The sequence below is a fragment of the Penicillium arizonense genome (genome assembly GCF_001773325.1).
Source record: "Penicillium arizonense strain CBS 141311 chromosome Unknown PENARI_contig017, whole genome shotgun sequence".
NCBI classification, from domain to species: Eukaryota; Fungi; Ascomycota; class Eurotiomycetes; order Eurotiales; family Aspergillaceae; genus Penicillium; species Penicillium arizonense.
The window spans coordinates 128,418-153,632 of record NW_019173294.1 but is presented as its reverse complement, the minus strand read 5'-3'; the positions used below and the strand labels follow the sequence as shown (position 1 = coordinate 153,632).

Genomic DNA, 25,215 nt, shown 5'->3' with positions numbered 1-25,215 from the left:
TAATTGGGAATGTGGGCTCAGACCTTGTATGGGATTTAAGATCTATATTGATATATTTTATAAGGGCAGAAGCGAAAGCCATTCTAGTTCGTCAATGCACTTATGATCCGCTTGCCTCAATGTCTTTTCCGATTATTTTAACTTTCAGCAAGCTGCTGAGGTCTGCCTGAGGAACCAATATCATCCAGTAAACCCATCTTAAGAGCGAGGGGAAAATTCAGTGTCATGAAAAGTGATGGGGAAATCCCAGAGATAGGACCAACTGGCCAATTACTTTTGAACCACCATCTATAACCAGCAACCAGCAAGAAGAGCAGTCGAATGCCAATATATAACGGGATAAATGATTGGAAATGACATGGGTCCCCAAAGATGGTGAACCCTGAACAAAGAGCAGCAGAATGTTAAACGCAAAGCTGGCCCAGTAGATCCCAATATGACCAGGGCCTTAAATGGGAATTCCTTAAGGTTGATACAGTGGGTGCTGCGAAAAACAAGCCTTGACGGTGCGTTGGCCCGGCCCATATTTATCCCCTATCTTATTTCCGCATACCTGTAAATAGAAAGAAATAATACAGGAGCTACCCAGTACTGAAATACCAGTTTTGGCCCCCGATTTGGCCCGCAATTGCAGCCGCTATGTCGTGATGAGCGGCACAGCCTATAAGAAAAAGCCCCACAAAGCTGTCTGTGTCTATGGCAAAGAGTCTGTGTCCATGTTGTTAGCTGTACGTCGATCGAATTCTAGGCAGATTGATGGATCCACTAGGTTGGGGCGGCCCTGCCCAGATGGAATCCATCCTCGGGCGCCACCTGGGCATATCAATAGATGGTTTGTCTAATACGGCTGGCTATCCACGTGGTGCATGGATGCCCTAAGAACTACCTCCTGATCATTTGTGAACACGTATCCCCCTGCTTCCTTCTTTTCTTCTTCATTTTCCTCTTAAGGGAATTTATTTGATAAGAACGAAATACGAATAACAAGTCCATCACAATGATCGTTACATATATGGTGTCTGCTGGGAATCAGCCTAGCTCTTATGGCCTTTTCCCATGCTAACCCCGCCATCCCCGAATACGGCGTTGGCTTTGAATTGACTCTCGACTATGGGTAAGAACAACCAGACACTAGGAAATCTTTTTTTCCAGCCTAGAGTAACTGTTGAATTGCCAAACAGCGTTGCGAGTATTTATTATTCTAACGTTCCAATGTCAATGTCGCCAAGATTGAAGGAAGCCCCGATTATAAACAACTGATGCGTACAGCGCATGCCAAGGATGATAATACCTTTATCGGTCATGCCCAGATTATAGATACACAGGCACTAGGTGGATTACAGTCATTCCGTGGCTATCTGCCACCTTGGTTAGGTGGCCATAACCAAACCTATGAATCTCTATCTCTATCACCAATGCTGAAGGCGTTGAAGACAGCTAGCGAGGCCTACGTGAAAGCTTCAACTTCAACTGTTCAAATCGCTATCCCATTTCCTGCCAGCCATGCAGTTTTCGACATCTTTCACTCGACTCTCAAGACCTTATCCGTCCACATGCACTCGAGTACTGCATCGCTTACATCTACGGGCTTGCTGGCAGGACTGTATTCATATGGGATTGGCCCTGGACAGTGTTTCACCTCCCCATCGGACCCATCAAAGCTGTTCCTCACTGTTGAATATACCCGTTCTGCGTTGACTGCCCTCGTGGTCTTCGAAGATTGCGGTGTGTATGACGTCGAGCGTATATTGCATGAGACAGAACTTGGTGCAGATAATCTGTCAAGAACCGTTCTCGGCTCACCAGGTCAAGCTTGAAAAAGCTCTTCGGGACTTGACCAGACTGCCCTTAACGGTCGATGGTGAGACGATGGAGTCCTTTAGCTATGTGCTATTACTGGGTGAATCAGCGGGTGACCCGCTTCTACGTGACGCGCTCAAAGACTTTTTGGGCAAGCACCGGCAGTCCGATAATCTTCTCGCTGCAGCAGTTGATAGACTCAAATGGACAATTGATCCAGTGTTTGCCGGTGCCACTAGCGCCGCACGTCGCGATTTGGAACAAGCGACTAACTCTGCTCTTAACCCTGATAACCTGTGTCAGGCCCCGGTTTGAATCGGCCAGCCGAGGTGGATGCTTATATGTAGAGAATTCATTCTTTCTTTTGGTCACCTTGCACAACAATCATGAGATATGGAGACAATAGAGTAGTGTTGGGGTGTTCGGAGGTAGGTACCCAGCACATCTCACTAAGCATTCACTAAGCATCAGTCACTCTACATGTGACTGTAAGCACGATCCCTGAGTCTGCCCAGGTGAGCCCGTGCTGACATCTAATTACTTAGTGAGCCTAAGCCTAAGCGCCTTCATAAAAGTGGCGGCAGCCTAGATAGGAAAGATCCCATCCGGTAGGCATGATCCTATCCATATAGGCGCTTATCTACATAACTCACATCGCTGCTTTTTCATATTTATGCAACTCGACTATACTCGAGTAGGCTTGGCTGTCACATGGCCAAGTTACATCCAGGTTCAGCATGGATTTCCGTGTCCACACCTCGCGAAGGCCACCCTCTTTACCAGGGACTGGTGCAAGCTTGCCTAAAGGTATCTCAGATGCTGTGTTGAGCCGCACTAGGTGGACCAAACCAGTTGCCAAGAAACCACAGCCTTGCCTCCAGCACACTAGCCTCCGGCGTGCACCCGATCGCCCCTTCAAAATGTCTATCGTGGCATGTAGAGATTGGCTGTTGATGCAAGTACAAATCCTTTTTGGTCAGATGCGGAAATAGAGATAAAGCGGGGTATTCTTTGCTTTTTCAACCTTTCCAGGTAAGCAGTCGTGTATTCTCAAGATTGGTGGATTCTTTGCTTTAGTTCACAGATTGACCCTTGGAGCTATCAATCAGCCTCACTAGGCAATCGGGGGGAACTGGGATGGACGAACAATGTGGAATAAGGCAATGCCCTACAGAGGGTTGGGGCTTAGCAGCGGCGGTTCAGCCCAAATGTTTAAGTATAATGTTCGAAACTAGTAGTTTTCTCTTTGACTCTACCATTGTCTATCTTATAGCCTGGTTGACTGACACACGTGGGTGAAATTGAACTTTTTTCACTTTATTTATGATTCCCAGCGACCTTTATGCCTCTCTGACCGTTCTAAAGACCGCGCAAGCACGAGCTGGCAAAAATGGCGGAGGTTCTCGCAGTGGCGAGTTTTGCCTACCCTATTGTTAAAGACCTCTCTAAGCTTGTGAAAAAGTTAAAAAGTCTCTATAAGCAAATCCGCAATGCGAAAAAAGATCTATCCAGTGTGATCAAAAGAACGATATCAGTGGCCCAAACGTACGACTTTTTCGGGGACTCCATTAATATTGCGAGGAACATTCCAGAGCTAGAGCCCATGTTCAACCGACATCAACAGCTCATGGGGAGTATTGATGAGGAATCAAAACGAACCATTGGAAGGCTGAAGCATATTACCGGCAAGTTTCGCTCTCTGATAGATAATGAACCTGTCAGTACGGTCGAAAGATGGATCGCACAGTATGAATGGTCTAGAGAGAGCAAGAAAACTGTCCCCTCTCTTTTCCAAGATATGGAGGTACTAGAGAGGTCTATGAGAACAATCGGAACCCTGGTGCATATTCAGTTGCTTTGCGAAACCCACCGAAGGAATGGATCAAATGTAGTCTTGGCACAATTGTAAATCTCAAATATTCCCCAAATTGATAGATGACGTGAAGTTCTATACTGATTATTTGCTGGCAGTGAATCTTTCAAAAAAATGCTGAAAATCGAACTCGACAAGCTTAAGCAAGCTCAATGGGTCCAAAGGAGGCTCCTGATGCAGCAGCAAATATCGCCGAGTCAACATCTCGAGGCCGAAGAATTTGCCCAAAAAATAATGCAGATTTTGGCAAAGGAGATTCCTCGACTAAAATTTCACCAGCCCGCTGAGAGCCAGTCCACGTCTGAATCGCGGTCGCCACCAAGCTCACCGATATCAAACGAGCCTTCGCCCATTACAACCGCCTCACCCTACCCCCCTAGCAACTCTGGGAGCCAGATATCTGTCATCAACCAGCAGCAGGACGAGGATGTATCATCACCCAGGAGGCGGATTTCGCGGAAAAGAAGAACTCAGTCAGCCCCATCAGTGAGTACAACAGTCCAGAAAATTTCCCAGGCGCATACTAATGGTATAGTAGCGAATCCCTTCGAGACCGTTGGCCCCTTCGCTGTTTTCAAGTGACGGAGAATCTGACAACCATGATGGTCGAGGCGCTGAACCAGAAATGCACAATCAAAACGCAGGTCAAGATCAGGGAGGCGCATATATGCAGATGCCACCTTTTGGACCACCAAAACTGGTTTCTCGCACGACCGTTAGACGGCCCTCTCCTGATCGTCCCGATTCATCCAGCGATGCATTTGACCAGCAACGGACAATACATCGTGGTGGCTCACATCCAGCGCGAAGAAGGCGGAACGGAAGCAAAATATCTGAATATGGCGATGAAGGTGAGGTAACTGCTACTCATAGAACGGGCAGTATTGGGCTGCCATCAGGGAGGTGGAAAGGAAAATCTAGGCTGGATCAGTAAATAAATGTTGAGCCATGAAGTGGGGATAAGCTTCTGCGTCAAGTGTCTGCCTCATTGTCGATAAACTGGACTAGAGATCCAAAAGCAAAAGCCCCTTCATATACTTAGACACAACATTAGTTGACTGTGCCTCTACACTACCTATCTAATGACGTGATGTTTAAAAAGACGTTCGCCGGTGATTAGCGCTCCAACGCATTTCTATTTAGAGGACCGAGAGGCAAAGCCGTAGTACCTAAGGCGTCGGACCTCTTTAACACTCTCCTCGAAATTGGCGGGAATCGCAACATTCACACCTCCAGCTAATCTTGGTTTAGGCACTTCTCCTTGTGGTAACGAAGGTCGCTCGGCACTTAATTTACCGTCACCTAGCGTTGTGGTGTAGCCTATATATCGTTTCGACGAGGAATTAGGGTAAATGAAAGGGTGTAAAGATGTGTTTTCAAGATCTACCAATAACACGGCCACCTCATATACTCAAGACCGAGAGAAGGCTGCGAGAAAAAAGAAATTTGGCTGACTTGATCATGTCAATAAAGCGAAATATGGAATAACAATTGGATAGCATAAAGAAACAAAAATACCATCAAAGGCTAAAAGAACAGAGACGTGCACAAAGACGCAATTTCTTGGTCGGAAATCATGCATATCCATCGAAGGCTTACGCATCATAGTGATCAGGATAACTGCCGAACATAAACTACGTTATCCCTACATATTAGATAGGGTATCGTGAAAGGTAGGTTCCTACTGTCTATTTTACCATTACGGCATGAATCCTCTAAGTGAACAATCGTGAGATCCCGATAGTGGATTTGAAAGTTGGGTTCTGAAGCCCATTAATTTGTGGTGACTGGTAGTGACTGGTTTCGTTCAAAACAAAAGCAGAAAGAGGCAAGCTCTCGGGTTGACGCGGTGTATCGACACGAAGAATGGCAAAAGGGTGGGGTATGGAACCTCAATATCTCCCCCTTGCTGTAGCTGCAAAGCACTACTTCTTCTTCGGCAAGATATCCACAAACACGTGTCCGAGAGGTCCTGCCTCTGAACTCCATCCCCCATGCTCGATTCTATACTTGTCGTTATTGTCCAACACCTCGACCAAGTTGACGTACTTTCCTCCTCTGTTTTCCCAATGAAGCTCACAAATCTTGGAGTCGTCATGAAACAAGTCGAGACGGCCCTCGCTGCCCCGACGGCTCTGGGCACCGATCTCGCCGACGCCATCGGAAGGGATCACAATTTCGTCGATCTCCTCTTCAGTGAGGGACTTGCGGCGATCATTGACATCGTAGAACTCACCGCTACCATATATTAGAGATATATTGAGTACCAGGAAACAACAAATACCCTTCAATGACAGTGTTCTGAACCAGAACGTCGCCCTTGTCTAGGTGGCCCCGAATATGGAACGAGACCCACTGAGAATTGTAGTTGTTCATGTTGAAAATTTGAGTAGAAGATAGATAAAATTGAAACTAAGCACAAAAAGAGGAGGTTCGGAGGTTCTTATATCTCCGCACGATTTGTAGTGATGTAATCCATTTTACCAAATCGGATGCTGTGGTGACAATCGTATGATGCCATTGGCTAACCAATTCCACCCATGGCTGGGTCAACTTTGCGGGGAAACAAGAAGTGGGGTTTCTATTGCTTTGTCGGGTTCAGATGAGATGTAAAATGTAGAAAGAAAACACAATGTTACAAGCGGGTGAAAAATATTAACTTAACATTATTATGCTGGCTTAATATGGACGATTGAGATAACTAGTTCTTACCGACATTGTGGGCCTTAGCATTATACTGCTTTCTACTGCCGCCGTTCACATTGTTCGTCTATATTCCCACTTCCACTGATCGTCCAATTGTCCTGCGAACCAACAATCAGTTGGACAAACTTCACCAATAGAGAGAGTACCTTGGACAACTTACCCGGTGTGCCGAAATTGCCAGATCCAAGCTTGGTGTGTGCGAGTGCCGAGCACCTTGTTGTGTCGCCGGGCTCCCACTAGCCCAGAGGCCGATCTAACATACCTGAAGCAATAATGGGGGCTCGTCAGGAACACTGACGATAGACTGATGTAGAATTGACCAGGGTTGATGAAAATGCACGAAGTAGAGCAACAAAATTTCCAGTGACCAGCTCAGTCCAAGACCGTCGGATTTGCCTGACAGGGGTAAAGTCGGCGCTGGCGTGTGGCACCCCAAGCTTGAAATTTGACTAGTGGTTTCCCACTAAGGAGTTATGGATACCTCAGCTCTCAACCAGCTTCATCTCTAAGTCTCGCAAGCGCGGCTATGATGCCTTCACTCATCTCTTCAGGTTGCACACCAGGCGGGCGAGCCTCACTAGACTGCCCGGCCTCAGCTGCAATCTTCCTACTTTCAGCCATCACCGCACGGAGAATTGCTTCCTCCTCATCTTCGTCTATCTCGTGATCAGGTGAATCATTAAAAGGTGCTGGAGCTGGAACTGGTTTTGGCCGAGTTGGCACGGCAGGAGCAGCAGCCTTCTTCGTATTCTCAACCCTGAAGTCTTCTCGAACTGCATTGCACCATTGCTGAACCTTTTTCTCTCCCCATCCTGGTACAGCACTGATCTGCTCCGGCTGTGCATTGATAGCATTCTGCAAGCTCCCAAATGTAGAAATCAGACTGGCCGCATCGGACTTGTTGATACTTCTGGGTATCGTGACAAACTCCACTAGTGATTCCTTGTAGGATTGCGCTTGTTGGGTTCGGATTGCCGTGGGCGGTGCGTTCTCCGAGGACTTGAAAAGTTCTAGATAATGGGCGGCTTCTGGGGCAGACCAGCATAATATCAATGTCAAGTTGTTGATTATGGATGTTTTCGATAGTTCGCGGAGACTATCCTCGTGGTTTGGAATGTCGACCATGACAAGGACGAGGCGGAGGTTGTATTTGCCGGCTAACTGTCTCACTCGGGAGTAGATGTATTCTGGGTGTAGGCGGTGGTATTTCAAGGACAGAAATAGTGCGCAGGTTGTAGTGCCGACTACATAGTCAGCGGGAATGTCGGCATATTCCCATGGTAGAAGCTTGATGTGTGTCAGGATAGGATTGCCTTTTTGTCGCGTGGATACAAGGATCGCGGAAGTGCCTGGTCTGTTTGCAAGAGCTTGCGGTTTTGGCTGCTGGACTTTCTGTCTGGTTGCACCTGGAGCGGGGGAGTTGGAAGGCCGAGAAGGCAGGGTATTGTCTGTTGGGTCCATCTCAGCGACCACGACAGTGTTGGTAATGGTAGCGTAGTAAATGGCAAGTTGATAAAGCTATCCTTATCGGACCGTGGACCCACACCGCCCGGTCAAGCCTTCCTAATTTTCTGCCGCCAATTTTTTTGTTCTTCTTCACCAAAGAAAAAGTTCAGTCGCAACCAACACATTATGGTTGAATCACACAAGAAACGCCGCCTCTCGGGCGCAGACATCACTGAGGATGCCGAAGTCAAAATTGAAGACACCACAACCACCACCGACGTCCCAGCACAACCCCAAGCCAAGCGGACTCTTTTCGTCCGCTCACTACCCGCCTCGGCCACCACAGAAAGCCTCGCAGAACACTTCTCGCAGTCCTACGTGATCAAGCATGCCGTAGTGGTCAGCGACCCCAAGACCAAGGTCTCCAAGGGTTTCGGTTTCGTCACATTCGCCGATCTCGAGGATGCAGAGAATGCTCTGAAGGAATTGAACGGATCTAAGTTCGATGGAAAGATAATTCGTGTCGACTACGCCGAGCCACGTAAGCGTGAGATTGATGAGAAAGTTGGCCGCAGTGTTCCCACCGCTGCGTCTCTCGAATCGAAGCACAAGCGAGAGGAGGAGAGAGGACAGGGCGCACCGCCTAAGCTGATTGTTCGCAACTTGCCGTGGACTATTAAGGAACCCGAGGATCTCTCGGTTCTGTTCCGCAGCTTCGGAAAGGTCAAGCACGCCACTCTTCCCAAGAAGAACGGCAAGCTTGCTGGTTTTGGTTTCGTCATTCTGCGCGGCCGGAAAAACGCCGAGAAGGCGCTTCAGAATGTCAACGGAAAGGAGATTGATGGCCGTACATTGGCTGTCGATTGGGCTGTTGAGAAGGATGTGTGGGAGACTACCAAGAAGGAGGACGAGGAGGAGGAACCGAAGGAGGAGAAGGAGGATGTCGAGATGGAGGATGCCGACGGTCACCTGGAAGAGCCCTCAGACGATGAGACCTCTTCTGACGGATCAGATGAGGAGGAGGACAACGATCTGGATGAGTTGGACGAATTGGACGAGGACGCAGAAGACCAGGACGACGACCGCAATAACTCTACCATCTTCCTCCGCAACCTGCCCTTCACCGCTACAGACGATTCTCTCTACGAACACTTCACCCAATTCGGTCCCCTACGGTACGCACGCGTGGTCCTGGATCACGAGACCGAGCGCCCTCGAGGCACCGGATTCGTATGCTTCTGGAAGGTCGACGACGCAAACACATGTATTCGCGAAGCCCCCCGAGGAAACGATGTCATGGCCCCGAACAAGGACAAGCCAAAGGCCAACACTGCCATGAAGCACTCAGTCCTCCAAGATGAAAACACCGACCCCAGCGGACGCTACACTCTCGAAGGCCGAGTCCTTCAAGTCGCCCGTGCCGTCAGCAAGGGCCAAGCCGCAAAGCTGGAAGAGGAGGGTGTATCACGCCGTCTAGTTCGCGACACAGACAAGCGCCGCCTCTACCTTCTCGGCGAAGGTACAATCCCAACCAACTCCCCGCTGTACAAGAAGCTCTCCCCCTCCGAAATCAAGATGCGCGAGGATAGTTTCAAGCAGCGTGAGACCTTCATCAAGAAGAACCCCGCCCTCCACCTCAGTCTGACCCGTCTCGCCATCCGTAACATCCCCCGTCACATTAACTCCAAGGACTTGAAGCAGCTTGCCCGAGAGTCCGTCGTCAACTTCGCCAAGGACGTCAAGAAGGGCGTCCGCCAGCCCCTCTCAAGAGAGGAGCAGCAGCGCTCTCGCGATACCATGAAGGAACTCGAGCAACTGCGTAAGCAGAAGAAGATGGGTATCGTCCGCCAGGCCAAGGTCGTCTTCGAAACCCGCGAGGGTACCAAGGTCTCCGAGAAGAGCGGTGGTGGCCGCAGTCGTGGATACGGATTCATCGAGTACTTCACTCACCGACACGCGCTCATGGGTCTGCGCTGGTTAAACTGCCACGCTATTCAAGTGCCTCCATCCGTGCAGGACGAGGACAAGGACAAGAAGAAGCGTCTTGTTGTCGAGTTCGCCATTGAGAACGCGCAGGTTGTCAAGCGCCGCAATGAGCTGCAGGCTAAATCTCGCGAACCGAAACCCAAGAAGTCTGACGATGCCGGCGACGAGAAAGACTCAGACAAGCACGGAAAGAAGAGGAAGCGCTCCGAGAGCCGCGGTAAAGGGAAGGACGGCAAGGGAGGAAATGGAAAGGCTGCGGACGACGACAAGGACGATGAAGAAGAGAACAAGCTCGCCAAGCGCAACCGCATCATCTCGAAGAAGCGCATGCAACGCAAGTCCCGCAAGGGGAAATGAAGGAGGCTTGAGTGATTTTATTTTTACTGTATAGGCATTATTTATCCTAGAGGGAAGATCTGTTGTACCTACGCGATACCACCATTCCAAAAATGAAAAGCATTTGTGATTTCAAAAATGATCCTGGACTGAGTCCGTTGCACTGGGTATATTTCGTACACTCGATCCATGCGATGCCTTCGACGTATATAGAATGTAGATGGCAAACTAATCATACTACCTCATGACATTTCAGTTGTTCTTTGCGCCCTCGACCTTGCCGACGATGTTATACCGCTTGCTGAAGAAGGTGAACCACTCGTTCAGCGTGGTCTTCTCCTTGTCTGCCAAATCGTACCATTCGGGGACGCAGTCTTCGGGCTTGAGAGAGGAGCAAGCGAGCGCGCGGGAGGGGTCCTTGCCTGCGAAGACTATACATAGGAGGAATGTATCAGTGGGCTGTTCTAATTGACGCTACAACAAAGTCAAGGACGGAACACTTACCGCGATATTGACCAGACTGTCCATAAGCCGAGTTTCGGGTCACGTCGAACACAACACCCTTGATAGCAACCAGCGTCGGGCGGCTAGGATCGGAACCTGTTTGCAGGGTCAGTAAACTTTTAAGATGCGTTGAATTGACAGCATTGATCATAGCTGTTCGGATTGGCGGGAAAGTGTCTTTGTGAGGGGCAATGCCGTACCGTCGCATTTGGCCAATTCCTCTTGGGAAATAGGGTCGTCCTTTGGCGGGTCGAGCTGGACAGGCACCTTAGGTTCGAAGCGCTTAGTTTGTTTCTCTTCAGTCATTGTGGCGTGTGTTGGAAAGGAAGAGAAAGAAGTTGGGGTTTGGCGGGGTTCCCGAGGTTGGGATTTGCTTACTATCGGCTCGCTGATTTGATCAGGAGGAAATGGAGCAAGTTATAAAAATGCTCTCTGTCTGTGTTCATGTTAAACTTAGTATATTGATATGTTATATGCTATTTTTTATTTTGACATAATTTCATCTCAGTTTTGTATGTGCGTTGGAAATACGTTCGAGGTTTTCCAAATATGTACTGTACTTTCAGCCTAATCTTTATCCATGCATATATAAAATGATTCAAGCTAAGACACGTTATCTCCATATCGAGACTTCCCTGGCCACTGATACACCCTCAAGTTATCACCTTTTACTTCGCATCCGACTACTTGTTCAGGAGTATAGATACGTACCTAGTACTCACGTACCTCGACTTCTCTTTTTTACCCCATCTGGTTAGAGAAGCAATAAGCTATAGCATAGAGTTTGGTAGAGTTCCGAGCGGAACCCCTAAACATAACATCCCCTCATGACGTATAGATGTTGAAGGTTGAGGGCGACTGCAAGCATCCGAAAGAAGAACATCAGATGACTGTGGCGAGTGCACAGAACTCCAACTACAACGTCAACATCAACTTTGTGAAATCTTGTCATAAACCCTTTCAAGATCTACCAAACAGAACATTATCAATATGTTCTCCAACTCTCCCCATCCGAGCTCTGACAGACCTATCACACAGGCTGACCCGGGCCAACGTCGGGACTCCACAGACTCGGATGTGATCCACCACCTCTATTTCGAAGACAACGATAGTTTCTTCCCACCTAGTTGGTTGGGTAAAGAGTCAGAACAACGCAGACCATCGAATGAGAGCACAGAAAGCAAGGACTCCCAAGATAGGGAGAGGAACGCTGTCCACTGAGCCCAGAACATATTTCAGCCCGAGATGGAATGCTGTGGCGTTTGATATGTTTTTCGCGTTCGAATATTAGGTAGTCTACATGTATTTCTCATGCCAGGTCTTGTCTATAATGTATACACTGGGTCTACTCCATACAGTCGGAGGTTCTCCATTCTCCGTGGACCTCGGCAAGTCTCCCTTGTCTCCACACGGCTCACGAGAAGACTTATATCCCCTGTCCCTTATCCCCAACCATAAGCCACCAGTCTAAGCATATCTTGTTCTCGCATGCTGTAAGCAAATTTGACAGGAACTCAAATCGGGGTCACCGATGCCGATCAGGACTAAGATACCGCAGCCAAGTGTGCTCAACCCCTTGCCCCTCCCCTAGTGGGGGACCCACGACGAGGCCCGGGGGATGTGATTTGCCGTGACTGTCTAGTTCGGACTATGCCGATTGAACTTTAGAGATTTTCCAGGAAAATACTACTCACCTGGGCAAAAATTTTTTCAATCATTCCTCTCGGTTAATCTTTCTCGCTTTCATTCCTATCTCTACTCTGTCCTTGCATTATTTATGCACCTGTCTCGCTCTTCCTAGGTGGCAGAATCACCGACAACATGCATTCAGACCAGGAGCATGTGCCGCATACACCCACGGCGGCTGCCATTCAGAGCGCAGAGCCTGCCCGCATCGCTGATCCCGAATCCAAATCGACCAAATTCTTCGACAAGACCGAAGTCACTGAGAAAGACTCACTAGACAACCGCGCGCAATCTGTCGGTAGTGGCTCTATGAAGTCGTCGCATGACCATACCCGTCGCAAGCTCAAACCTCGCCATGTACAATTGATCGGTATTGGAGGCACAATCGGTACGGCGTTGTACGTTCAGATTGGATCAAATTTGCGTACCAGTGGTCCTGCCAGTTTGTTTATTGGATTTAGTCTATGGTGAGTGCCATTCCCTTTAAAACATTCAGTTGACTGTTTTGGGTTCTCGACTTCGACTTGGGTTGTCCAGCCATTGTTCAAGATTGAACTTAAGGTGTCATGTTTGAAGTAAGTATGGGGATGCGAATGTCAAACCCCAATACATCAACAAAGAAGAAAGACAAGAACAACCAAACAAACACAGAGAGAGAAGAAGAAGACTCTACCAGCATACAAACATCAATTATTCTCCAGATTCCATGGATGTAAAACTGTTAGGCCAAGGCACATCCGTGTCGAACAGTATATCAGAAATCGACCAAACCCGCCGTTAGCCCTAAGCCCCTGCAACAAGTCGGAAGCCTTGAACCCAACCAGTCCTGATTGACCTTCATTTGCATCCTCTCGGACCCTTGAAATCTTATACTATTCTCTAGGAGTTGTGTGATTCTGATTATCACCGTTTGTACGAACCCCTTCTTCAAAGCCCTTTGCATCATTCCGGCAGCTCTTCCCATGCATCCAGCCGTATATCAAATCATATTCCAAATGCGCCATTGGTTCGGTCCTGCCCTTGCATCGATCGCCCGATTGCTCCAACATTTCCCCCAACCTTGCTAGATCTGTAGATACCCATACTCACTATACTTTTAGGCTTGGCTGAAATGGTCACATACCTACCCATCTCCTCACCTTTTATCCGATTCGCCGGCCGCTACGTCGACGAGGCATTGGGAGTCGCAGCCGGATACAACTTCTTCATTTTCGAAGCTGCATTGGTCCCATTCGAAATTGTCGCCGTCAGCCTAATCGTGCGATACTGGACAAACGTGATCCCAGTCGCAGCAATGAACGTCATAGTCCTAGTGCTCTATGGGTGCGTCTTTCCCCCATCCATCATCCACCATTCGCCATGAAACAAGTCAACTAACAACCCCACCAGAGCCCTAAACCTCTTCGCAGTAAAATGGTACGGCGAAGCCGAATTCTGGCTCTCCCTCGGCAAAGTCCTCCTCAGCATCGGCCTGATCTTCTACACATTCATCGTCATGCTAGGCGGTAACCCTCTCGGCGACAGATTCGGCTTCCGATACTGGAACGAGCCAGGCGCTTTTGCCGAGTACTACAAAACAGGCGATACGGGTCGCTTCCTCGGTGTGCTGTCGGCACTCATCGCAGCGAGTTTCACTATCGCCGGTCCGGACTACGTCTCCATGGCTGCGGGTGAAACAATGAACCCTCGCAAAGTCCTGCCCAAGGCTTTCAACGGTGTCTTCTATCGTCTTACGGCTTTCTTCGTGCTGGGTGTTCTGTGCATTGGTATTCTCGTGCCATACAACGATAAGACTATGGCGGATGCATTTGACAATGATCAACCCGGTGCTGCGGCTTCGCCGTATGTCATCTCCATGGACCGGTTGAATATTCCTGTCTTGCCTGATATTGTTAATGCGGTCGTTCTTACGGCTTCGTTCAGTGCGGGGAATAGTTATATGTACTGTGCTAGTCGCAGTCTTTACGGCTTGGCGTTGGAAGGAAAGGCTCCTAAGTTTCTGACCAAGTGCACGAGCCGGGGTGTGCCTGTCTACTGTGTTGCAATTGTTCTTGTCATTGCTCTGCTCAGTTTTTTGCAGGTTTCTAACAGTGCCGCTGTTGTGCTGAACTGGTTCGTTAATCTGGTAAGCATCAATCCTATCTCTCTAGCCTGTCCCATCTAACGAAAAATCACAGGTGACGGCTTCCCAACTCATCAATTTCTCTGTCGTGACATTCACCTATATCCGCTTCAAAAAGGCTGTGGAAGCACAGGGCATCTCAAGAGACTCCCTGCCCTACCGCAGCTGGTGGCAACCCTACATCGCTTACATTGCCTGCACTTGCACAACAATAATGGCTTTTGTTGGTGGGTACACCGTCTTCTTGCCAGGGAATTGGTCCATCCCGACATTCCTTTTCTCTTATACCATGATCGGCGTCTTTCCCATTCTTTACTTTGGGTGGAAGTTCTTCCATAAGACTAAGTTCCTTAAGCCTGAAGAGGTTGATTTGATGACTGGTGTTGTGGAAATTGAGGAGTACACTAGGGATTTCGTTACTGAGCCGCCTAAGTGAGTATCCTAAATTGAGGATTGAATAGAATTTGCTGCTAACGGTGACAAGGACTACCCTTCACAAGTGGGTGTACAAGATCTTCGAATGAGATTCTGGCACGTTAGCATGGTATTGATTCTCTTGTTGGTTCCCACCATAGAACAGATACAATTGACCGGAGATTGCATTAGCTACGAGTGCATGATTCATGGGGTGGTTTGCCATTTTTTCTCTAGAAAATTCGAGACGCATCATAACGATACCCAATATGATTATTGAGAAGTTTTATTTGCACATTAGCATAAATAGACACTACTTTATACACATCTCACAGAATATAAATCACCCAATATAATACACCAAATCATTTCTTAATATCCTCAACCTTAGCCTTCAAAGCCTCCGACCGGGACTTATTCCGCTTCTCTATAAATGGCAACGCATTCTTCTTCTCGATCACGCTCATATGCTGCCTATTCTCAATCTGCGATGATGGCCCATGGGTGTTAGCAACCATCGGTCCTAACTGATCCAATTTCATATCTATTCCACCGGTGTTCATACCTAGTTTGTTTCCGCCTTCGCTAGATCCTGAGGATGCACTTTCTGGGACGTTTCCCTCTCCCTTGGCCTTCAAAGCTGCGAGCCGGGACTTATTCCGCTTCGAAATAACCCGCAACGTATTCTTCTTCTCGATTTCGCTCATCTGCTGCCAATTTCCGATCTGCGATAATGTCCCATCGGTATTGACAACCATCGGTCCCAAATGGTCTAGTTTCATCTCTGTTCCGCCGGTGCTCATGTCGAGTTTTATTCCGTCGGAGTTTGATCCTTGCATGTTGTCTGAGGATGCGCTTGCTGGGAGGTACTTTTGTTCTGAGACCTTGGTCGGTTCCGTTTGGGACTGGTCTGCGGAGTCTGTGGATGATCCCTGAGTCGCGGTATTGGCCGTAGCGGTTGAGTCGGAGGATGTAAAGTCGCTCATTGTGCGGATTTGAGAGGCTGGGTTTGTGTATGTTGTTTTGTAGGTTGGTGGGCACTGCGGGAAGAGGATGCTGTAGAGACGGGTATTTTGTGTTTGGGATGCGACGGTCAGAGATGTGTGGATTGATGCACGTGCGAATAGGGGATTGACGGAGAGTTGGAGGAGAGCAGCGCGGTAGACTGTTGATACTTGCATGTCGTGTGTTAAGTTAAGGTGGTGAGAAAAGTAAAGATTGCGGAGACTCTGGAACTTTCTGAGCTCCATCCACTTTGGCTATAGTTACCACCTAGATATTTTTAGGGATAACTTAGATTATAGGTTTTACACGATATTTATTGTAGATATTATTTGTAAAATTTGTACTTTCTCCTTAGTGTTTCAAATGCTCGTTTTAACGATAACATGACTTTACATACAGTATCCCCTGCATTCTCAACCTCATTATCACATCCACAGCCGAGACCATATTGCCCTCTCTTCTAGGTCATTACGTCGAATTGGGCCATCATGGAAGCCCCTCAACTTTCCAAGCCAAACTTCTACCGAATATCTCCAACTGACTTAATTGGGGAGGAAACACTCCCAGGCCATGTCCCCGCCTATTACTATCCAACATGGATAGGAGAAATCATTCAAAATCGATATCAAGTCGTGGGAAAGTTAAGGTTTGGAACTTGTTCGTCTGTATGGCCTTTCTACCTCGTAATCAGACCCAAAGACTTCCAGCCCAAGTCCTGGCGGTCGTGCTCCAGCGCGTTTTCTGGGCATTGGATTATCTGAGTATGTATCTACAGACGCAGGCCTAATGGCCATATGGTCAGCATGTATTGTAGCAATCATCCCCACTCTATGATATTATACACATTTTGTACACGAAGCTCCAATAAGAGCTACAGTATGCCAGACTATCGGAACCACCAGTTGACCTAAAACCCATCAGCAATCAACAAACCTCAAGAAAGAAAATGAGTACTCACCGAAGCCGTGACACCCTCTCCGACACCCTTAATACTATGCCACCACCCCTTGGGAATAAACAACCCATCCCCATCCCCAAGCCTAGCCTCAAGCCCAACCCCATCCCCGCCGGCAGAAACAGGACTCCCCCAAACCATCTCATCAAGCAAAATCCTCTCCCTCCCGTGCATCATCTCCTCGCCCCGAATTGCAGCAGCCTCCCGATCCCCACTCTTCCCCAGCTGCCTCCTCACAGCCCCAAACACAGCCTGTCCATCCTCCGGCGCGAGCAGTCTCACAACCTTCTGTCCGGCCAACTGGACAAACAAATTTGGGTTTGGATCTCTGTGGAGTGGGGTATATGTGGGCGGGTGTCCGATCCACACATTCGTATCGTAGACATCGCCCTTACCGGCGCGTGACACGAGGTCCGGTGTGGGAAAGTCGGCTCTGAGAATGGGTGGGAGATCGAGGAGTTGGCATTGGGCTAAGTAGAGTCGTGTTGATTGCGGGGTTGTTTCTGCCATGCGCATCCAGTCTAGGAAGAGGGTGAGCGGAGCGTGAAATTGTCGGAAGCTAAGTGTTTCTGTCGCGTCGCTTTGGAGGTTTGAGTCGCGTGCCGATTCGGTGAGTTCGAGCGGGACGAACGCGTTGGCGCCGTGTTTTTGGAGATAATCCACATTTAGGCTGGCAGTGGGGGTTGTGCCTTTTGTAGTTGGTTTATGTTGGCTGGGTTTAAACCAGTGTTTTAATGCCGGAAGATTTTGGAATTCGGCACATGGGAGGATCGCGGGCTTTTCTGCCTGGAAGCATTCCTGCTGGAAAGTCTCGAGGGTGGCATTTTCGAGGGTCTCGAGGGTGCGATATTGTTGGGTCAATGATGCGGAGAAATTGCGAGTCTGTGCTGCTCTAGGGAGGATATGTGAGAGTCTCCAGACTCGGGGATTTGGCCATGGCTGTTTCATCCCGGAGGTTGACAGGAGAAGTCTGGGGGTGGATCCCGAAGCTCTACATATTGGAATGTTACCATTAAATTAAATTCCAAACGTCTACATGTACCTAACAAACAACCGAATTCTGTCAAATATGCACAACTCTGTCAGAAACAGAGCTGGTCTGATCGCCAATTTATGCCCGACATGAGCATGAAGCCGACTGCGTTGCCGAGGTTGCCAAGGATCCCCCTCACTGACGCGCCCAGGTGACGAGCTGAAGAGCTTATGAGAGATCTGCACTTTTCTCGACTTTCCCATTCTTAAGATCTAAATGTTCAGCATTTGGACTTCGGACGTTGTATAGTGCATGCTGTGTTACCTGCTGAATACCACATAGTCTACTCTTACTGTCGATCACCCGAGCTGCAAATACGCTTATTGAACCCCAGCCAATTATCTCTGCTTGGTCTGCAATATGTCTTCTTCAATTTCTCGGATCCACAAGCGTCTTGCGTACGGCAAAGATGCCCATACCTACTATCCAGTCCTCATTGTAGGCGCCGGCGAATCGGGGGTGGCCATGGGCTGTCGGCTCAAAGAGGTCTTGGGCACAGATCAATTCCGGATCTTTGAGAGGCAGTCGGGAATTGGAGGTACCTGGTGGATTAATCGCTATCCAGGAGCTGCTTGCGATATGTGAGTGTTAAGTGTGACATTTATTGACTGATCCGTTTTCTAATGTTTAATAGTCCAGCGGCTTTCTACTCATTCTCTTTTGCCCCGAAGATGAACTGGTCTACTTTGCATCCAGCAGGCCCGGAGCTCGCACAGTATATGGCTGATGTCTGCGAGAAATATCAGATCGTGGACAAGATCCAATTTAATACTGATGTTAAGGAGCTTCGGTGGATTGAAGCTGACGAGGAATGGGAGGTTACTATCTCGCATCTTGTTCCTGGGACTGGTGACCTCGCACAACATGAGCGAGACCGCCTGGTAGCCCAGGACGGTGAGCACCGTGTCTATGTCAAGACAGAGATCGTCCGAGCAAAGGTTGTTGTCAGCGGTGTTGGTGGTCTGGTAGAGCCCAAGAATCTGCCGACAGATATCCCCGGCTTTGAGAATTTCGAGGGCGAAATTATGCACACAGCCCGGTGGAACGATGAAATCGATCTTGAAAGCAAAGACGTCATCATGGTTGGCGCGGGCTGCAGCGCCGCCCAGGTGATTCCCGAGCTGGCCAAGCCAGAAGCCAACGTTCGATCCATCACCCAGCTCATGCGGACGCCGCCATGGGTCCAGCCTGATCTGCTACCCGCTGGACAACTCGAGTTGTACGAGAAATGGACACCGACTCTGATGACCTACGTTCCCGGATTTGCAAAGTTCATGCGATGCACTCTATTCGTGATGCTCGAGAAGAACTTCTACGACATGTTCACCGACACAGCCTGGGGTCGATTTATGCGGCCACGCATGGAAAAGAAGTTCCTAAACCATATGCGCGAGCTCGCGCCAAAGGAATACCACGAGATCCTGACACCAAACTACAGCCTCGGCTGTAAAAGAAGAATCATCGATGGGACTTGGTATCGCAGTCTCAATGCTCCGAATGTGGAGCTGACCACCCAGCCTTTGACAAGAGTTAACGCAAAGAGTGTAACCCTGGGTCCAGGTCGCCATTACCCACCCAACAAATCCGAAGTCGCAGATGAAGTGAGAGAAATTCCCGCCGACGTGATCATTATGGCGAATGGCTTCGAGACAAATCAATGGCTTCATCCACTCAAGGTCATCGGCAAAGAGAACAAGAACCTAGAGGATGTCTGGGCGGAGCGCGGAGGCGCCCAGGCTTACCAGGGTATCGCGATGGATCACTTCCCGAACTTCTTCATGCTGTTCGGCCCGAATACAGCTACTGGTCATACCAGTGTTATCTTCGCCACAGAGAACGCCGTTAATTACTCGCTGAAGTTCATCAAACCTATTCTAAATGGCCTGGTTAGCTCGTATGAGGTCAAGGAAGAGGCTGAGCGGGAGTGGACTCGCCAGGTGCAGGATGAGTTGCAGAAGACTGTATTCCGTCGTGGGGTATGCTCCAGTTGGTATATTACTGCCGATGGGTGGAACTCAACCACATATCCGTAAGTGTCTCGGCTATCGGGCTTATAAACTTGAACTAATATTGTGTACAGGTTTACTCAGATTCATTATTGGCTGCGTTGCACGTTCCCTGTGTGGTCGCATTGGTCTGCTAAGCTCACGCGACGAGGTCGCGTGTTGAAGGGTGTTCGGAGGGCCGTCAAGGCTTCTGTTCTTGTAGCTCTCTTAGCAGGCTTCGGATTCCTGCATAAGAACCCAGAGCAAAGACTTCAATTGGTGCAATATTTGCTTTCTGGGAAGGCTTGGCTGCGTTCAACTGTGCAGGGATTGATCTCTCGTTGAAATGGAGAGTCGGTTATTGGCTTTGTATATGCTGAAGTTGAGTCTGTAGGAAGAAACATAATAATACTCGCGTTATGATCTATTTAAACATAGAACTCCATCTGGCTGCTTTGGACTCTATACAATGGACCAATGAGCGGACAGGCAATCGGATGAGTAAGGCGAATCTGGGGAAAACGGGAGACCCCGCGACAGAGGAATTTCTCCGCACTTCATCGCCGGTGTTTCTTCCCGGTTGTTCATCCCCGTGTCTCCTAATTTCTGCAGGTCATGGCTTCAGAGTCTCCCCAGATGGAAAGGACGCCGCCGCAGACAGATGCCGGGGATCAGGCCATTGGAACCTCTGATTCTAACAAGCGGAGGGCGGAACAAGGCAACGGAACGCAGACGCGCACAAAGCGGAATCGTTACATCTCCATTGCATGGTAAGATATGGCCTGATGCGAACCCCTTCCTTTCCGCTCTGTCGTTTCACTTTATTCTCTCCGGTTGGTCGGAAATGCAGCTGCGTGCATAATCATACGACTTGCTTTTCCTTCGGGATATTTGTCGGCAGTCTAGCTAACCACGGGGTTTTAGTAACGAGTGCAAGCGGCGCAAGATCAAATGTAATGGCCAAGTTCCATGCCAAAGATGTGGTCATTTGAATTTAGAATGTATGTATCTCCTGCATTATTGTCGGCTCAAACCCTTGGTATCTGGAGCTGCCGGAATGTTCCCAACTGACCCCTGTATCAGGTCGCTATGCACCGAATTGTTGCAATAACAACTTCAAAGACTCGGAGTAAGTTGCGGGATTGTATTCCGTGCGGTCTACAGTGCTAATGTTCCGCAGTGAATACCGATCGTTGACAGATCAGATCACCACTTTACAGGATCAGGTTAATAACCTATTCAGCAATATCAATGATATTCGCAACCAAAGACCTGCATTTGAGACTCCATCCTTTGACCCTCACTCGAGGGATGCATCTCAGCCCGTCTTCACGCCCATGCCGCCTGGATTAACAAAGCCTCGAGCCCGTCATCCCCGTTTTCACGGCCCAACAAGTTCAGCATTCAACTTTGATGTGGCCAAGTCCAGTTTGCAGAATATGGGCATCACCCCTGCAGAAGATGGAATTACCGATGACTTGACCACTGCACATGTCACGCCAGCAGGCTCGCCTCCTCATCTAGGGCAGCTCCTCTCAACTGTACACCCTACGAAAGATCCTCTTTGGTCGATTGGACGTGAGGAGACAATGCGTCTTTTAAAAGTCTACGAGGAAGAGATCGGGATTATGTATCCAGTGGTGGATATCGCCTCTATCACCAGCCAAGCCAATCTACTGTACACATTCATCGAGGCTGCTACCCGAACGGGGTTTGCACAAAGGGGTTTTCCAGGCTCCGATGGCCTCCAGGATGAGGGTACGGTTCTCTTGAAACTGATTCTTGCCACCACGCTGGTCGTGGAGGGAGGTGGTGAAAGTGAGCTTGGCCAGCGGCTTTACCTGGACGTCAAACCAGTCATAGAATCAAAAATGTGGGAGCCCCATAGCATCAAGACGATTCAATTGTTTGCTATTGTGGTGGGTGACATGTCCCTCTTGTGTGCAATCATGTCCGCTAATATTGTTCGTCAGGCAACATATCATTTCCACACAGACGACGACGCCATGGCCTATCGCGTCATCGGATTGGCAGCGCGGATGTGCCTGGAAATGGGACTTCATCGCAGGGATGCTTTGGTCAAGTCATTCCCTAATGAGGACCACTGGAACGAGGTCATTCGGCTATTCTGGTCGGTCTACAGCTTGGATCGACGATGGAGCTTAGGGACGGGACTGCCTTTTGTGATCCAAGATGAGGACATCGATGCTAATCTACCAGAACCGGTAAGAATACACTTTTTTGCGAAATGATAAATTTTAATTGACAATGGTGAACAACAGGATGCGTCACTGCCATATTTGCGTTGCATGATCCTCTATAACCGAATCAGCTCTAAGATCTGGTATTCCGGTCTAGGGTCAGAAGGCACAACTGACATTCGACGAGATGAAATCGGATACCTGGACTACCAGATCCTGCAATGGTACAAGCAGGTTCCAGAAGAACTAAAGTTCTACCCTGTGGAGTCTCCCAAGACTGGAGAAAGCGTAAGCAGAGGCATGAGACGACTCAGGGTCCTCTTGTATCTGCGAATGAACCAGCTCCGAATTCTGATCTACCGCCCCGTGCTCCATTCCTCTGCTAGCATTGCAGAAGACCGAGGTCACGCCCAAACAGTGGTGGATGTAGCAAAGGACACAGTCAGAGTGCTCACTCGCCTGAACCAGATGTCTGACATCTATCGCACACAGCAGATCACCTTCAACTACTTCCTAGTTGCTGCATTGGCAGTGCTTTTCCTCGCGGTGTCTCATGCACCGGCCGACTTTAATCGACAGGTCCGCGATGAATTCTACATGGCTCTCGACCTAATCAACGGATTCAGTACCAAATCCTTCGTCTCCAAGCGACTGTGGAAGACCATCAAGGGCCTCCGCAAAATCGGAGAAAAGCTCGGTGTTCTAGCCCGACCTTTCGGGACAGACTCAACCGATCCCCATTCCAGTGCAGCGGTGGCTATGGCCGGCCTTGCAGGGCATCCAATCGAAGATCTGTCCATGTACGGGCAAATGAACAACAGGAATGAGCTTGGTAGTAGTCCCCTCAATGGACTCCAGATGAGCCATGAATTGACGAACTTGTTTGAGGCTGTTGGTGCTTTTGGAAACTTCATTCCTGGCACTACTGGTCCTGATACTATCGGTGGCTTTGTTGGGACAAATGGAGAGATTCAAAATACTGGTGAAGGTCTATCGGGTGTTTTGGGGGATGAGGGGGAGTTTGCCCGGGTCATTCGTGATCTGTTCTAATGTAGTCAATACCCAGAAAATGATACGAATATTGTATGTCTTAGATACTAACTTCGTGATGTTGCCGTATTACAACCCTATAGTATGACGCCGAGAGTTGAACATGGTGGGGCTATCTTTATACTGCTGAGGCAATGACATGCATATGTTGGGCTACACCTTGGATATGAAATGAAGAGAAAATCATCGTCTTCTAAACAAACTACAGTAGAATATTCACCAAGACACTGTTCCAGCCTGACTATAAGCCGATGCCCTCTAGGGCTGGTTTCCGCATCCAGACTATCGCACCAGACTACCGCACGTCAGCTTCACGTGACAAAGTCCCCCAATTGATCTCCGCGACGACTTCACTTCTGCCTTCTTCAAGACCATCACATCCCATCCAGCGCTGATTTCAAGAGTTGCTTCTCTCACTCGCCCACCGCCCCACGAACCCACCGCACCTAACCCGATCCGACCGACACACCAACCTCCAGTCGAATCACTAATGACCCTCAATAAGTCCTAGAGATCTCCATGTACGTGGATCTGATAACTTGTGGCATCAAATTTACGCAAAACTGATAAGATTTTGGTGGGGTCTTTAGATCCAACGTTGATCGCACAATCTCCCCCTCCCGCACACTGCCATGAACGTCTAGCTTTTCTGCCCACATCACCTCAGATCCCTCGCAATTCTTTGAGAATTGCTTCACCTTAATTTCTCTCGAATCTCTCCCAAATCGCCTCTCCGCAGTCGCACGATCCTACCCCTCGCCTTTCGCGTGACGAAAATCGCTTCGTCTTCGCCTACCTCCCCAAAGCTTATACCCCCCAGCTCGGCAACGTGTCGAGAGAGATAGGTTCGGCGTTGGCCGACGGCCTCGACAGGCTGGATCTGAGTCAACTGTCTGAATCAACCCTATCATCGTCCGTGTCCGCCTCGTTCGATATGTCGTCCTCGGAAGGTGCACCGGAGTCCTGGATCTCCTCGTTCTGCTCGTTGATGGGCCATGAGTTCTTCGCCGAGGTGTCGGAGGACTTTATCGAGGATGATTTCAACCTGACTGGTCTGCAGTCGCAGGTGCCCATGTACAAAGAGGCTCTGGAGATGATTCTCGATGTGGAGCCCGAGGATGATGATGAAGAGGAAGAAGAGGAGGAGGATGAGGAGGACGAGGATGATGCGCTGGGCGATGACAGACCCGCATACCGGAGAGCAGGCGATCGGCGACATGCCCGCGTCGCCAGCGATTTGAGCGTCATCGAGAGCTCCGCCGAACTGCTCTACGGACTGATCCACCAGCGATACATCACCTCCCGGCCGGGCATTCAGCAGATGCTGGAAAAATATGAGATGCAGCATTTCGGCGTCTGCCCGCGAGTCAACTGTAACGGTTGCAAGGTGCTCCCCGTTGGCCGATCCGACACTCCTGGTCAAGAAACCGTCAAGCTGTTCTGCCCCGGTTGCATGGATATTTATACACCCCCCAACAGTCGCTTTCACTCCGTCGACGGGGCATTCTTCGGCACAACCTTTGGATGTCTCTTCTTCATGACCTTCCCAGACTTGGACATTGGACCCCGTCTGGATGCATCACTGTCAATTATGTCGCCACGCAACGCCGCGCCCACGCAGTCTCGGACTGGCTCCGTGACCCGCCCTCAAGCTACCCGCCAGGTTCTCGAATCTCCCACCCCAGAGAACCAACCCCTAGAGATCAACGGTGTTCGCACATCAAACCTCTGTCCCGGACTCGGCAATGGCAAGATCTACGACCCGCGGATCTATGGATTCAAGGTCTCGGAAGTGTCGCGCGTCGGCCCCCGCATGAAATGGCTGCGCATGAAGCCCAAGAATGTTATTGAACTCGACGAGGCATGGAATAACGAGCAGGAGCTCATGCAGCTGCAAGCTAAAGATGATAAAGATGGCGACACCGTGATGAAACCGGAACAAGTGCAAGATGCAGCTATCGCAAACCGCAAGAAGGCCCCGATGCGGCGGCGACGACAAAACCTCGACCAGTCAGCACCCGCAGATCCAATGGATGTGCAGGGCCGATGAAGTCGAGCCAAAGCCTGGAGAGGTTTTCGCGAGGGTTGAGTTTACACTGTTTTTAGGTTAAGA

At 49.3% G+C, this 25,215-nt stretch overlaps 11 protein-coding genes across 11 annotated transcripts; 6 read left to right on the top strand and 5 right to left on the bottom strand.

The window, feature by feature from the left end:
- Window positions 1-1,110: 1,110 nt before the first annotated feature.
- Window positions 1,111-2,115, top strand: PENARI_c017G11753 (uncharacterized protein; the record flags this gene model as incomplete). The annotated part of the gene is made up of 3 exons (XM_022634445.1): window positions 1,111-1,114; window positions 1,270-1,725; window positions 1,787-2,115. 3 exons carry the CDS (start codon window positions 1,111-1,113, stop codon window positions 2,113-2,115), a joined length of 789 nt encoding a protein of 262 aa, XP_022485839.1.
- A 3,483-nt stretch (window positions 2,116-5,598) lies between these two features.
- Window positions 5,599-6,049, bottom strand: PENARI_c017G03192 (aegerolysin family protein; the record flags this gene model as incomplete). The annotated part of the gene is made up of 2 exons (XM_022634282.1): window positions 5,599-5,911; window positions 5,958-6,049. 2 exons carry the CDS (start codon window positions 6,047-6,049, stop codon window positions 5,599-5,601), a joined length of 405 nt encoding a protein of 134 aa, XP_022485860.1.
- Window positions 6,050-6,868: 819 nt separating this feature from the next.
- On the bottom strand, window positions 6,869-7,840 carry PENARI_c017G09774 (DNA repair protein RAD10; the record flags this gene model as incomplete). The annotated part of the gene is made up of 1 exon (XM_022634400.1): window positions 6,869-7,840. One exon carries the CDS (start codon window positions 7,838-7,840, stop codon window positions 6,869-6,871), a length of 972 nt encoding a protein of 323 aa, XP_022485919.1.
- A 171-nt stretch (window positions 7,841-8,011) lies between these two features.
- On the top strand, window positions 8,012-10,168 carry PENARI_c017G09810 (mRNA-binding ribosome biosynthesis protein NOP4; the record flags this gene model as incomplete). The annotated part of the gene is made up of 1 exon (XM_022634401.1): window positions 8,012-10,168. One exon carries the CDS (start codon window positions 8,012-8,014, stop codon window positions 10,166-10,168), a length of 2,157 nt encoding a protein of 718 aa, XP_022485825.1.
- A 231-nt stretch (window positions 10,169-10,399) lies between these two features.
- Window positions 10,400-10,957, bottom strand: PENARI_c017G04361 (putative progesterone binding protein; the record flags this gene model as incomplete). The annotated part of the gene is made up of 3 exons (XM_022634306.1): window positions 10,400-10,578; window positions 10,652-10,747; window positions 10,852-10,957. 3 exons carry the CDS (start codon window positions 10,955-10,957, stop codon window positions 10,400-10,402), a joined length of 381 nt encoding a protein of 126 aa, XP_022485702.1.
- A 1,515-nt stretch (window positions 10,958-12,472) lies between these two features.
- PENARI_c017G05637 (putative general amino acid permease (Agp2)) lies at window positions 12,473-14,983 on the top strand (the record flags this gene model as incomplete). The annotated part of the gene is made up of 5 exons (XM_022634327.1): window positions 12,473-12,779; window positions 13,438-13,660; window positions 13,727-14,462; window positions 14,515-14,891; window positions 14,944-14,983. 5 exons carry the CDS (start codon window positions 12,473-12,475, stop codon window positions 14,981-14,983), a joined length of 1,683 nt encoding a protein of 560 aa, XP_022485753.1.
- A 255-nt stretch (window positions 14,984-15,238) lies between these two features.
- PENARI_c017G04168 (uncharacterized protein) lies at window positions 15,239-16,054 on the bottom strand (the record flags this gene model as incomplete). Its single annotated transcript, XM_022634302.1, has 1 exon — window positions 15,239-16,054. The coding sequence occupies one exon, from the start codon at window positions 16,052-16,054 to the stop codon at window positions 15,239-15,241; it is 816 nt and encodes a 271-aa protein (XP_022485713.1).
- Window positions 16,055-16,764: 710 nt separating this feature from the next.
- Window positions 16,765-17,781, bottom strand: PENARI_c017G11342 (putative JmjC domain protein; the record flags this gene model as incomplete). The annotated part of the gene is made up of 2 exons (XM_022634439.1): window positions 16,765-16,785; window positions 16,837-17,781. The coding sequence occupies 2 exons, from the start codon at window positions 17,779-17,781 to the stop codon at window positions 16,765-16,767; spliced, it is 966 nt and encodes a 321-aa protein (XP_022485853.1).
- A 445-nt stretch (window positions 17,782-18,226) lies between these two features.
- Window positions 18,227-20,196, top strand: PENARI_c017G11212 (flavin-containing monooxygenase; the record flags this gene model as incomplete). The annotated part of the gene is made up of 3 exons (XM_022634434.1): window positions 18,227-18,447; window positions 18,501-19,895; window positions 19,947-20,196. 3 exons carry the CDS (start codon window positions 18,227-18,229, stop codon window positions 20,194-20,196), a joined length of 1,866 nt encoding a protein of 621 aa, XP_022485797.1.
- Window positions 20,197-20,466: 270 nt separating this feature from the next.
- Window positions 20,467-23,102, top strand: PENARI_c017G01444 (transcription factor domain-containing protein; the record flags this gene model as incomplete). Its single annotated transcript, XM_022634250.1, has 6 exons — window positions 20,467-20,621; window positions 20,776-20,852; window positions 20,935-20,980; window positions 21,032-21,770; window positions 21,825-22,076; window positions 22,134-23,102. The coding sequence occupies 6 exons, from the start codon at window positions 20,467-20,469 to the stop codon at window positions 23,100-23,102; spliced, it is 2,238 nt and encodes a 745-aa protein (XP_022485711.1).
- Window positions 23,103-24,036: 934 nt separating this feature from the next.
- On the top strand, window positions 24,037-25,152 carry PENARI_c017G07187 (casein kinase II subunit beta; the record flags this gene model as incomplete). The annotated part of the gene is made up of 1 exon (XM_022634360.1): window positions 24,037-25,152. The coding sequence occupies one exon, from the start codon at window positions 24,037-24,039 to the stop codon at window positions 25,150-25,152; it is 1,116 nt and encodes a 371-aa protein (XP_022485845.1).
- Window positions 25,153-25,215: the final 63 nt, after the last annotated feature.